The sequence below is a fragment of the Prosopis cineraria genome, unplaced genomic scaffold (assembly GCF_029017545.1).
Source record: "Prosopis cineraria cultivar Desert tree isolate PC_DT_omini unplaced genomic scaffold, ASM2901754v1 PC512, whole genome shotgun sequence".
Classification (NCBI taxonomy): domain Eukaryota; kingdom Viridiplantae; phylum Streptophyta; class Magnoliopsida; order Fabales; family Fabaceae; genus Prosopis; species Prosopis cineraria.
In genome coordinates this window covers 36,262-48,703 of record NW_026555837.1, presented here as the reverse complement: position 1 = coordinate 48,703, position 12,442 = coordinate 36,262, and the positions used below count along the sequence as shown (strand labels likewise).

At 32.1% G+C, this 12,442-nt stretch overlaps 1 protein-coding gene across 1 annotated transcript; it reads right to left on the bottom strand.

Annotated features, from left to right (window-relative positions):
• Positions 1–2,458: 2,458 nt before the first annotated feature.
• On the bottom strand, positions 2,459–7,797 carry LOC129297401 (rho GTPase-activating protein 6-like). The gene is made up of 8 exons (XM_054935744.1): positions 7,210–7,797; positions 5,128–5,164; positions 4,798–4,874; positions 4,427–4,497; positions 4,274–4,352; positions 4,010–4,154; positions 3,700–3,819; positions 2,459–2,526 (listed from the first exon to the last, which is right to left on the bottom strand). Exons 1-8 carry the CDS (start codon positions 7,261–7,263, stop codon positions 2,477–2,479), a joined length of 633 nt encoding a protein of 210 aa, XP_054791719.1. The 5' UTR covers positions 7,264–7,797; the 3' UTR covers positions 2,459–2,476.
• Between the last annotated feature and the right edge of the window lie 4,645 nt (positions 7,798–12,442).

Here is a 12,442-nt window from a genome sequence, read left to right as displayed (position 1 = left end):
CATAACCCCTCATAAATTAGAAATAAGAAAAATACCACAAAGGTTATGCAACTGAAGAAGAGCATGGTATCAATGGATCAACCAGAAAAATGGGGGGAGAGCAGGAAGGAAATATGAAGATGACCTCTGCAACAAACGTTGATTTGCTCTGGAAAGGTCTCAAGTATAGCAGAGCGCATTGCATTGATCCTAGCTTCCTTCCGATCAATTTCTTGAAAAAAAACATCAATAAAGAAGAACATAAACTTCAGGCTCATATTCACATCGTGGAACTAAACTGATTGTAAAACAATATTAGATACAATTGAAAGTACAGGGAGAAAAAGTGAATAGCACTAGACATATCAAATGCTCAATACCACAGCTTGCATATCAATTTTAAGTAGATCAATCAACAAGCTAGTAGGAGACAAGTAACCAGTGGCACAACCCCTTATAAAGGAAGAAAATTTGCATTTGACCAAAAGTTGGGCTCAGGATCTGTAGATGAAGTCTGTGAAGATATTAAATATGACAACAGCAAAGATATGGCAGGCTGTTGACCGGTGAACTTCTCAAAAGAATAACTAAACATGATTCCCTGTGGTTTCTTTATGGGCACTTCATAATAAACAATATCATTAAAAATAACTCTACTATGATTCATTTCAGCAGTTCATAAGCAGAGAATAACAGCATTCAGCAGCATTTAAAAAATAAAAAACCATTTGACAGAAAAATATACTAATAAAAACCATGGGTTTAAAGAAGATAGAATTCAGCCAAACTTACTATAGGCCTCTAACAAGGCAGTCAGCAAGAAGCTGGAACTGGAGATGAGGGTAGCTCCCTTAGAACATGCTGTAAGTAAATGTTTGTGTTAAAAAGAATTGTATAATCTGACCTATAGATAGCTATAAAAAATACAGGATTTCATGTTTCACTTGTTAGGTCAAAATAATAGCTACCGTCTGATTAGAGATTTATAGAATCTTAAAGATTAGAGATTTATAGAATCTTAAAGAAGATGACAGAGTGAATCATTGATTTAATATCAGAAGTCCTTGATGGAAGCACAGAAAACTGGTTGACAAAACTAGTGCCCAACCCTCCCAACAAAGTAGACAGATTTTAGCTATTCTCGTCTCATAAAATTACTAAGCTAAAAAAAGAGTCAAGTAAAGTCAGAGATTGTTTCTTTAGCCGGTTTTAGAAAAGGTCAGAGATTCACGGGACACCCGCACCAGATGTTATAAAAGTGATTCTTCCCAAAGCATGACTAACACTGGATTTTCCCTCAAAAGTTCAAGCATCCATTCCAACAAAAGACATCAAAAGCAGCACACTCTAACCCCAAAAAAAAAAATATCTCTGTACTTATGCTCAAAGCCTCTAAACTTGATCATCATAAATGCTCCAAATTCTGAGAACGCACCCAAAATTCACCTAACACTCCAAAAAGCAAGACACCTCATCATAGAACCTTGTCCTAGATTAGTTTTTCATATATATTTTCAAAAAGAATGGGCTGAATTTGACCATCTACATTGTTAGAGGAAAGCTACCAATGGCATTTTCTTCTCCCATCTCAGATTTATTGAGGGTTGGACACAGTAAATCTAACTATTTTCTTTTCCATCCTACAGAATGTTCAACATATACCTTGTCTATTATTTTCGTATGGATATTAATTTTTACCAATAACCCATACATACCTTAACACAGTCACAACGACATGGGCATCCTCATCAGACCAAATTCAGTCTTGCCTGGAAAAATAAGGTGAGAAGTAAGGCACCCACAGGCCACAGGTCCATAAAAAAATAATGGAGATACATATATATATGTATATATCTGCATATCTAATCATAAGTTATCATCCCCATAATGTATCATCTTTTGTGGCCTTTCATCTGAAAAATTGGGATAGCGATGCAAAGAAATCAAATGATTGATGTATAAAAATCACTTTACTTATGAGATAGACTAGTGGCAAGCCAATTTTCTTCAGTAGTATACTGAATCGTTCCTTATACTGAGCTAAGGAGAATTAGGGTTTTTAAGTTTCAGCTAAGTATGAATTCCATAGAAGGTGTCAGATTTAACAGTGTCCATGCATGAGAAGATATGCAGGCACAAAGAATGACCGAAAATGACTTCATCCTACATAAATAGGAATAAGGAAAGGAATTTTTTTCATGGGGGAAAGAGTAAATACTTCATAACAAGCATAACAACAACAACAAACAACAACAACAATAATAAATCCTTGAATAAGTGCTTGAAGAGCTGGTATGATGTACAGTTGGTTAGACTGTCCATATGAAACTAGTTTCCCTTTCTTTCCATGCTTTCCTCTTGGTTTGCAAATGGTACCCCAGGGGACTTTGTCAGTTTTCCAGGCCCTTTAAAAAAACATATTTATTGTCATCTATAGAGAGAACAATGGCACTAAAGAAATTATTAGTACCTTGTTCATATTCTTGAACCCTCCGGTCTACTTCCTCAACATCTGCAGACTGCCGTAAATACCTTCAACTTTAGTTCCTGCAAATTACATATGGTAAATTAAACAGCAACCCTCTACCAAAGAACAGGGGAAACATTACTCATGCATACAACTTATTTTCTCATTGGAGAACTAGCTAGCATGATGAATAGCATCCAATTGCAAAAGGCCTCAAAACACACCAAGGCGGGCCGTGGTATATGGCATATTGCCAGGGCTCCATTTCAGAAATATTTTAAATGACGAAAATGTTACAAGAACTCATAATAAAAATAAATGAACAGGTGCAACAGACAAATTATCACAATAACATGATATCCAGGTATATAAATCAGTGGGCTTCATCTTGATGGAGTAGTTGGCGATCAGACCTCTAGTTATGCCCTAGGAATCATAAGGAGTAGAGATGAGATTTAGAAAGCTGTGTTTAAGACTTCAGAACCAGAGTCGCATGTTGTTCTGCTTTCAACCATTGGCAATAACAAGGCTATCAATTAGACACACAGAATGTATTTATGGAGAATTGCTAGAAGTGTAGCATCAGTTTCAGAATCGAATCATCTAGGATCATGCAGTCAGGTAAAGGGAGAGAATAATAACGCAAGTTAAGGAAACTGTACAGGGGACCCACTTTTCCTCTTTTAACATATCTTCAATTTTCCCTCAATCTCTTGCTGACTACAACATATGCACTCACTTTTGTGATTGCAAAATACCCCTATTGCTTAAGTTCAGTCAAGAGTAAGGCAAGAAGCAGCAACTGGTAGCATGGACATGGTGTAATGCTGAAGCCACATGCTGACACAATTAACAAGTCAAGCTATCATGTGAGTTGAGTCTCATAAATAATAAACCCAGTATTCCATGAGATGACTAAAAGAAAATTCAGCAGCAACTTATTTCTATGTCTATATCTTGAGTAAGAACAGGAGTACAAGTAGAAAGTATCCACAAAGAGTGTCTAACTTGGGTTAGGATTAATTTCATATTAACAAAATGGAGCTCGGCATAACCTACATTTCAACTTGAGAAGTGTCACGAGAATGAGCTGGGCCCGTGTTAACCCCATTTAGCACGAATAAATATCATACATGGGGAGCAAGTCTAATTAGTCATTTCAGTGCCTGCCTCCCAAGGGACGTTAAAAAGTGAAACAAAATAAAAACTATGCTACAATACAAGCTTATGGCAGTGAAAGCCTCCTTACTTACCATGATTCTCAAGAAACCGAAGAGCTTTTTCAAGGAAAGATGGACCTCCATCAATATCCTCTAATGCTAGAAGAATTGGTCTTCCAACAACCAAAGACTTAACAGGCCGCTTATCCCTCCCTAGATGCACAAGACAAAAACAGGTGAATACAACGATTACAGGATGCTGGACAAACAAATAAAACAATGATAAAATCTTAAAATAAAACCACAACGTACATGAAAACACACAAGGAAAGTTCACATATAATTGAACTATGTTATTAAAATTGAAACCATAAGTGAAAATGTAACAGCGTGAAAGACAAACATTGATTAAAGGACCCTTCAAGGGAATCACTCGCATCGCTCCTAAAAATCCCGTTGTGGCCCATGACAAGAGCAGCACTTGGTGCTTGTGCTAAGGCTTGCTCAAGAGCTGTCTTCCACTCATACAAGTCTTCTGATGTCTCAGCCTAGCATTTGAGAAAACAATGACTAATTTGTATAACCAGACAATTTCAAATGGCGGTTAAAAGTAATGGCAACTGAATTTCCATCTTATTATTTAGAAATTTAGTAGTAAATGAGGAACCTTAAGGGTGAATGCTCTTCCATCACGTCCATCAGGAAACAATACAGTGAGCAGCTTCTTGTCTTCTCTAACAACAACACTGAAAGATAAAATCGCACTATAAGACAGATCATCCGAATGTTACATTAAAAGGATTTCAATAAAAAAACTCACCTCCCTGAATTGTTTAAGTCAATACCCCCCAACGTCAGATTTACTTCACCTCCTTTCTGTGGAAGGGCACTCTACATTACAAATTAAAATAAGCTCTATAAGTTTATACTCTATTCTGTGGTCACCTCCTATTCTCTAACCACAAATGTGAATGGACAAAATACCATTTGTCATGGAAATCAGAATAAACTATATCAGTATTCTGATATTGAGAGTGGGAGAAGTTTGATCGATGACAATTTTACCATTTGCAAAATTATGACATGAGCATATTCTTAATCCAAGGCTGATTCATAAAGAGAAGAAAAAGAATTGAATGCAAGGGAAAAAAGATTCCACGTAAAGATAGGTTAGATTTGTGAGATACTAACAGGATCATTTTTAAAGAAAACCAATGATGTACGCGTAAGTATGAACCACCGCTTCTTCCAGGATTTCCAGCCTATTCCTACAAAAGTTAAAAACAGAATATCATGAATATTTCCATATCATTAATATATATAGACTACTCAAAGCCTTATCGTTCACAAGGATGCAGCTATTAGCCTTCCATGCAACAAATTGGGTCCAGGATCTACTTTAATTTACTTATAGTTTGACAAAATCCATGAAAACAAAGGCCTCTAAAATCAGAAATAGCCCCCTTCCTCTTTTCAAAAGAAAGAAGGAAACAAAAAAGGAAAATGGATATAATAACAAACCTTTAGAAGATATGAAAAGTGGGCCACTTTTGAAAACCTGCAAACAGTACCGTAGGTTAGAAAACAAGAAAAATCACCATTTACTAAGTTCTCATTGAAACAATCTAAAATCAAACACTTAAGACTGCAATACATAGAAACCTTTCGAGCTTTATTTTTAGGTGCAAATCACCAATTTAGGTAAAAAATTAAAAAAAAATTATAACTAGCATCAGAACATCTGCAAAAGCACACTGAAGTGGGGCAGGAAAACACTCAATATGATCAATATTCAACAACATAATAGCTTGTTTAGATGTTTTAACTGCCTGGAGTCAGGATGGTTGGCTCTAATAACAAATCGGTGAAAATAGAGCCAAATTTGGTACTATCTGCCAGGGTCCTATTCTGTTTAGAATCTTCAAGATGCTTGGATTTAAGGAAATTAAAAGCTGACCAAACAAACTATATCTAAAATTCTAAAATCACATCCGAATTTATCCTTCCTCGTGATGACAAGAATTCCTTCTCTGATATCTCTTCTTTGTCTCTCAGCTGATATAGTTTCTCTCTTTTCATACTACATAGCCTGCATCCTATGAAATTTGTTTTTACGTTGATTGACTTAGGGGTCCCACGGTTCAATTAATCATACTTCTTGGAAAGTGAAACTTCCTTCCCAGAAAGTTCATATACTTCTTGGGAAGTGAAACTTCCTTCCCAGGAAATTGAAATTATTTTTTAAATAAATATATTTGTTTTAATGTTAAAGGCATAAATACGATTTTTCTAAATAAAATATTTTTTAATATTAAGGTGTTAAGGGTATTTTTGGAAAAAGATTACAAAACACCAGGGTAGTAGAACTTTCCTGCGTTTTACTCTAGAAGTTAAATTCTCTAGTTATCTGGGAAGTTTGGCTTCTAACTTCCCCAAATCTTGGATTGTTTTTTGTGCCAAGCAACAGTCACTGCTCTACCTTTCAAAAATTTAACTTTCTCCCTTTACTTTCCCCATAACAAGCATCCCTTCAATTGCCATAAGTTTTATCAGCTTTTAAAAAAACATAGAGCACTATTTATCTAGCAAAAATGGAGGATGACATCCTCCCTATAAAGTCCTCTCTATATATATCGATATGTGCTGTATGCGCACATACATGTACACATGTTCATTTTCTTTCTAACATGTGAGATTTAAATAACAAAGTTAGAGTCCATTAACAGTTTCATTTTCTATAACACATACTTAAAAAGTAAGAAATAAATAATCAACCTTCAATAGTTTCATATGACATGTATTCCATGACTGAGAGTACATAGACAAGAACCCCAGAAAGCATACAAGAAATCCAGTAACCATTTCAAAGAACAATGCAGGAAAAAAAATGAAGTTTCCATGAGATGACCAATGACCACAACATGTCGTGCAGACTAAAACATCATAGAAGACCTTTACAAAACCCAATTGACTAGATCAGGGCCTTGGCTGATTAAGAAACTGCAATATATTCGTTTCACATTATTCTATTTCATCACTCAGCTCTACAGTCAGGCTGAATTACTTGTGTCCAATTCTTCTTATACCACCCATGAGCCTTCTAATTATTATAATTTCAACTCACCAATACATATAAGACACTTACATCTTTGAAGAAACACCTCTTGTAGGGTCTTGGTCGTAATCATTGGGAGGACATCCTATACCCACCCAAATATATATATATATATATATATATCTTCCTTAATAGTTTCATTTTGTCTATTAAAGAAACCCTTGGAACATAGTTTCACATCAAATTCAAAGCCTAACATGGAAAATAAACCAAGAAAGGCCTAGCTTAAAAAAATTTACTCCTTTAACTACTTGCTGCTTGATTAGCACAGACCTGTGATAAATCTAACTTGTCCCTGTTCAGGCAATAATCAACTTAATTCGCAAATCACAATTCCTGAACTTTCCATCGAAAGATGCACAGTTAACCCGCCGGCATTCAATCCCATTCCAGTCATAGATATCAGAAATATCAAAGATTACTTTCAACAACTGTCTTTCAAGTTGATTCATTTCTTCACTGCCTTACACCGCAAAAACAAAACTTACAGTGTTCGAAGCCCCAGGCCGAGGGCGCTCGAAGGGAGCTAAAGAAGCCGACATTTCCCCGGAGAATCACTGTAGCAGCGGCATTGAGTCTGAGTTCAAATCCAAGCAAAACCATTACCCAAAATGCTTTACATTTCAATCAACCAAATCATTCCAGTCAACAAATCAAAGATCGGCTTCTAAGCTCCAGCAACAGATCAAAGATCTGACCCCAGAAATGGCAAACTCTGAAAGCTTCGGATTCGATGGGACACTCTAATCAAGGTCACTTCAACTTCCCAATCACCTCCCCTGATGTGGGCCAAAAAAAAAAACGAACTTTAAGTCGGTCAGAAAACCGCTTAGGACTTGTTCATTTTCTCTCGCTTTCTCAGCGATTTTGCCAGAGTTTCCGAGAGGATTAGGTGGGGAAGAGCAGTGTGTCGATGACAATAACATGAAAAACTGAGGCGCTGCTTTGCTTTTCACTTACTTCATGGGTCCATCTGAACTCAGAAGAGAGGGAGAGATGATTTACAGAGACACAGTGAGAAGGGAAGGAATGCGTTCTTTGTATTCTCAAGTTCAAGTCTCTTCCAGTAAATGTTGATGTCCCGTAAAATAAGACTCATCTTCCATCAGGCAGAATTAAAAAAAAAAAAATGCATAATGTTTCAAGAGTCAAGACAACTAATGTCCCATCGTTACACGGTCTCCATCTTTTTCTTACTTTTGATAAAAAAAAAAAAAGACCATATTTCTAATGAAAAAAAAAATAATGGAGTGACTTTTATTACTAAATTATGAATTGTGTGATTATTAAATTTCTAATATTATATAAGAAAAATATCAATTAAGAAACGCTAAAAAAAATTATATAAATTAAAGATTACTTACTATCAAAATTTAAATACATACTTATCAATTCGGTAGTTTTTTATCAACAAGTATTAATATAAATTTTAATAACAATTCATTTTGAATTAACAATAATTTATTTAAATTTTTTTTATTTAAATTTTAATAACAAGTAATCTTTGATTTATATAAATTTTTTTTGGCGGCCCTTTATCGCTTTTTTCCTATCAAATACTCCTTCTTATTCTTTTTACAAAGCATTTTTAATATTACCATTGAAATCTAGAAGAGTCTTGAAACTAATTAAGTGTATCTAATAATTAAAAAAATCAAAATTTATCCTTATTTAAATGCATAGAGTGTGATTTTGAAAAAAATAATTAATATTGAATAGAGGCAATGTAAAAAATGTAATAAATATTCTACATGGTTTCTTATAAATAAATAAAAAAAGATCACAAATTTCTCCTATAAAAATCTTCCTATGAGGACTATATCACACTCACGTTTATAGCGAAGCAATATAATAGATGTTAAGAGTTAAGACATAAGAGTAAAAACTCTATACTTTTTTAAGTTATTTTTTGAATTTGAACTTTTTAATTGAAAAATTATATATGAAAACTATTCTAATTGATTGAGCTCAGGTAATGCTGAATGCCCACCAAATAGACTCGCAACTATCGAGTATCTAAAATCATCATGGCCTGGTGTAACAAAATTAGATGTGTTTTTATGCAAAACTTATGTGTGTTATTATTACATAAAGTTAAAAACTTATTATGCATTTTATTCATAGATTAGTTATGTATTGTAATAATTTTTTTACTAACATAACTTTTTGGTGAAAAAGGCAAAAGCCCAATACTATTTAGTCATCTCTTAGGCATGACACATCAAGCTATCAATTTATAATAGTGACTGTGAATCTTCTGGAGGCTCAAATAAAAACAAAGCCTTAAAGTCAAAACTAAAGTTGTTGTTAGCTAACCAATTAGTACATTGATTACCCTTTTTTTTTTCTGCAGACGTGTCGAAACTGAACTTGCCAATTTACATCAAGTTCTTCAAACATGAAAGAACATTTTTTTTTGTATTACTGTTAATATGTTGATTGATTTTTTTATGATTGATCTCAAGATAGAATTTCTCTGTCCAAATTTTTATGAATCATGGGAATTTTTTTCTTCCTTGTTATGTGAAAGAAGTTCAAAACATGGTGATAATGAATTTCATGAAATAAGGGTTAAGTGTGAATGCTGAAAAAACGTGTATTTGAGTAAGTTATCTTTTATTGGCCTTGAGAATGTTTAAATTTAATTAGTTAATACTATATTTCAATTACTTATATTAAAAATACTGTTCAGCTGTTATGGTTTCATGATTTTCTGATGATTTGACACCATCATATAAAAAGCCTTGAGGGTTACCTAGAAATAATATTGTCCTCAGGTTTCCTTGATATTTTGCTGACTAAACGTTACACTCAAAACAAAGCATCCTTTGCGTGTGTGTAGAGTCAATGAACAAAATAAATTTTAAAATATTGTACGAAAAGCATATTAAATCATAAATTTTTAAAATATATAAAATAAATTATAAATTTTTAAATTTAAAATATTTTAAATCCTATTATTATCTTTTGGTTAATGCCATTATTGTTCACCGTAAGGCCCAATCAAATACTGAAATGGCAATCCCTCGCTAACGTGTCATTTGTTTATTAGCGTCAGGGATCCTAAACTATTAAACCCCTCCGTTAAATAATGTTATAGACCTTAAACTTTAAAATTCTAAGCAAATTACTCCCATTATTTATGCATACAATATTGATTGTTATATAGGCTAAATTAGTATTAAGCGATTCGTCGTGGTGAACGCATTGTTGGCCACAGCAAACAACCTATAATTTTGTGAAATAATGCTTTTGCCCTCTTTTTTTGAAATATTTTATAAATAATTTTCATTTGAAAAGAAGTTTAAATATCAAAGAATTTTAATATAGTTTAGGTTTTAAATTTGTTGATGAAATTCCTCTATACTTAAATTTTTTTTCAAATGAGATTTTAAGTTTTTACCATTAAATAAATAAATATTATTTAAAATAAAATTAAATTAAAATTATAAAATATACGGAAGCATAAGATACTCATCACTTGAAAAAAATTGCAAAAAAGGGGCAACAAAATCATTTTACAAAATTATGAGTCATTCATCACAGCTAATGCTGTGTTTATTGCGGCTGACCATAATGAGACCAAGTTAGTCTACTTAATAGTCAACGTTTCAAGCATAAATGGTGGAGATAATTTATTCAAAATTTTAAAATTCAAAGTCTAAGACGTTATTCATACAATAGTTTAGGGTTTATAATTATCAAGGGATTGTCACATTAAAATCTGAGTGGGCCTTGTGTTGCATAGTACAGTGAGCAGTAACGGCATTAACAAAAAAATAATGTTGGGATTGAAAATGCTATGAATTTAAAAACTTATAGTCAATTTTAAATATTTAAGAATTTAAGGTTCAGGACGTTTTTTACGCAATATTTCAAGATCCATCTTACTCACTAAACCTATATATACACATACTTTCTCTATTAAAAAGTGTAAAATATTTTTAACCGAATCACTTCCCCAATAAATTAGTTAAATGTCTTCAAACTAACATTGTCTTTTAATATTTATTATTATTTAATAAGATATTCTACTTAAAATAAATATATTGTGATTTATTTATTAAAGTTATTTTAAAAAATACATTGATTATACTTTAAAACACATAAAATGCTTTACATTTTTTAACAGAGGGTCTTGATTATTATAGTATGAGTCACTAGGACTATTTTTTAAAATATATTATATATATATATATATATACATATATATAAGAAAAGGGATAGACTCTCAAGAGGATCGCCAACGTCAAAACGAAATGAATTACTGGAATATTTTTGGAAGTATCGTTAAGAATTGGCAATATGAGCAATATAATCAAGATATGATGTTGAAAGTCAGGTGATGGATATCATGGCTGTTCATGATACCATGTGTTTACTGTTTTAAAAACAAGAAAAACAAGCATTATCCAATAGGAGCTTTTGGATTGCTAACCAAGATTCTATTCATCCAAAAGCTAATTAAGGCCTAATTATGAATTTACATATAATTTGTTTTATGGGAAAACCAATGTCCAATGATCATTGAATGTGCAAGGAAGGGTTTGATTAGGATGCTCTTCTGGAAAATTTGTCCATTTGGTTGCCAACAAATTACTAAGAAGTTTAGGTTGTCGCTTTGTCTTTTGGAATATTACCATCTTTTTTTAACTTGTCTTGCCCTCGCTCATCTATTGGGTTCAAGATAAAAGAATGTATCCTATATTTTTTTTTTGTTATTACTATTTGTTTCTTTTAATTTAAGGGCATCAAGGCTTTAATCTTTTTAAGAAATTAGAATGAATTTCATGTATCAAAAAATGACAATTAGTTTCCAAAATAACGAATTAATGATGTTTAGGTTCATATTAGTTTTTTAAAAAAATGAATTTGCAAACATTTATTTAAATAATTATAAATTTAAAAGTTTCAATTATGAATAAAATAATTAAATTTTAAATATATGTTTTAATTTACAGCCAATATTTTTGTTTAAATTAATATTTACAACTCATTATTTTTTAAATTTTTAAATATCTAGTTCTGATAAATTCTACGTTTTTTAACTTAAATATCACTCCTCTTTCATGTATTCCGTAGAGAGTGTCCTTCCTTTTCAAAACTCGTTTGAATGGAAAATGTAACTTAAACTTATTTAATAATGAACTTATTTGTTTATATCATTAATTTAATATGAAATTCAGTTTTAAAACGGGAAAATTAAAACATGCTGAGTAGTTATTACATCAGGATAATGAATATTGCATCTCTCAGTTTATGCATTATGAAAAAGGATTCTCCTGTTAAAAAAGAAAAGAAAAAGGATTCTGTTCCATCAGCTGACCCGATGGAGACCGAATCGGTGCTAAAATTCTGGGGGGAATAAAAAAAAAAATCGGTGATAAAATGAAATGAAAATAAAATAAAAATTAAAAGTCATATTTTGAATTTAGCCAAGCATTTTTTATTATCTTTATAACTCATAAATAGTTATGGGATCAGGATCCTTGAGCAGATCTTTCTCAAATATAATAGTCACGTCCAAACCAAAAAAATATGATATATATATATATTAAAAATAAAAAACTCTAAATTAAAATAGTAAACACATACTCCCTCTGTTTAAAAATATAAGATATTTTTAATTAAATCTTACTCCTAATAAAGTAGTACCTATTTTTTAATTAATTCTATCCTTTCATATTTACTCATATTAAACACCTTATAATAAATATAAAG

Bases quoted from the DNA above. Each gene is read 5' to 3' on its own strand.
- LOC129297401 (XM_054935744.1), bottom strand. From the start codon at position 7,263: ATGTCGGCTTCTTTAGCTCCCTTCGAGCGCCCTCGGCCTGGGGCTTCG. The intron at 4,353-4,426 runs GTGAGTTTTTTT...TTTATCTTTCAG, and splicing joins GACTTAAACAATTCAGGGAG to TGTTGTTGTTAGAGAAGACA. The intron at 2,527-3,699 runs GTAAGTAAGGAG...TGTAATTTGCAG, and splicing joins TCGGTTTCTTGAGAATCATG to GAACTAAAGTTGAAGGTATT.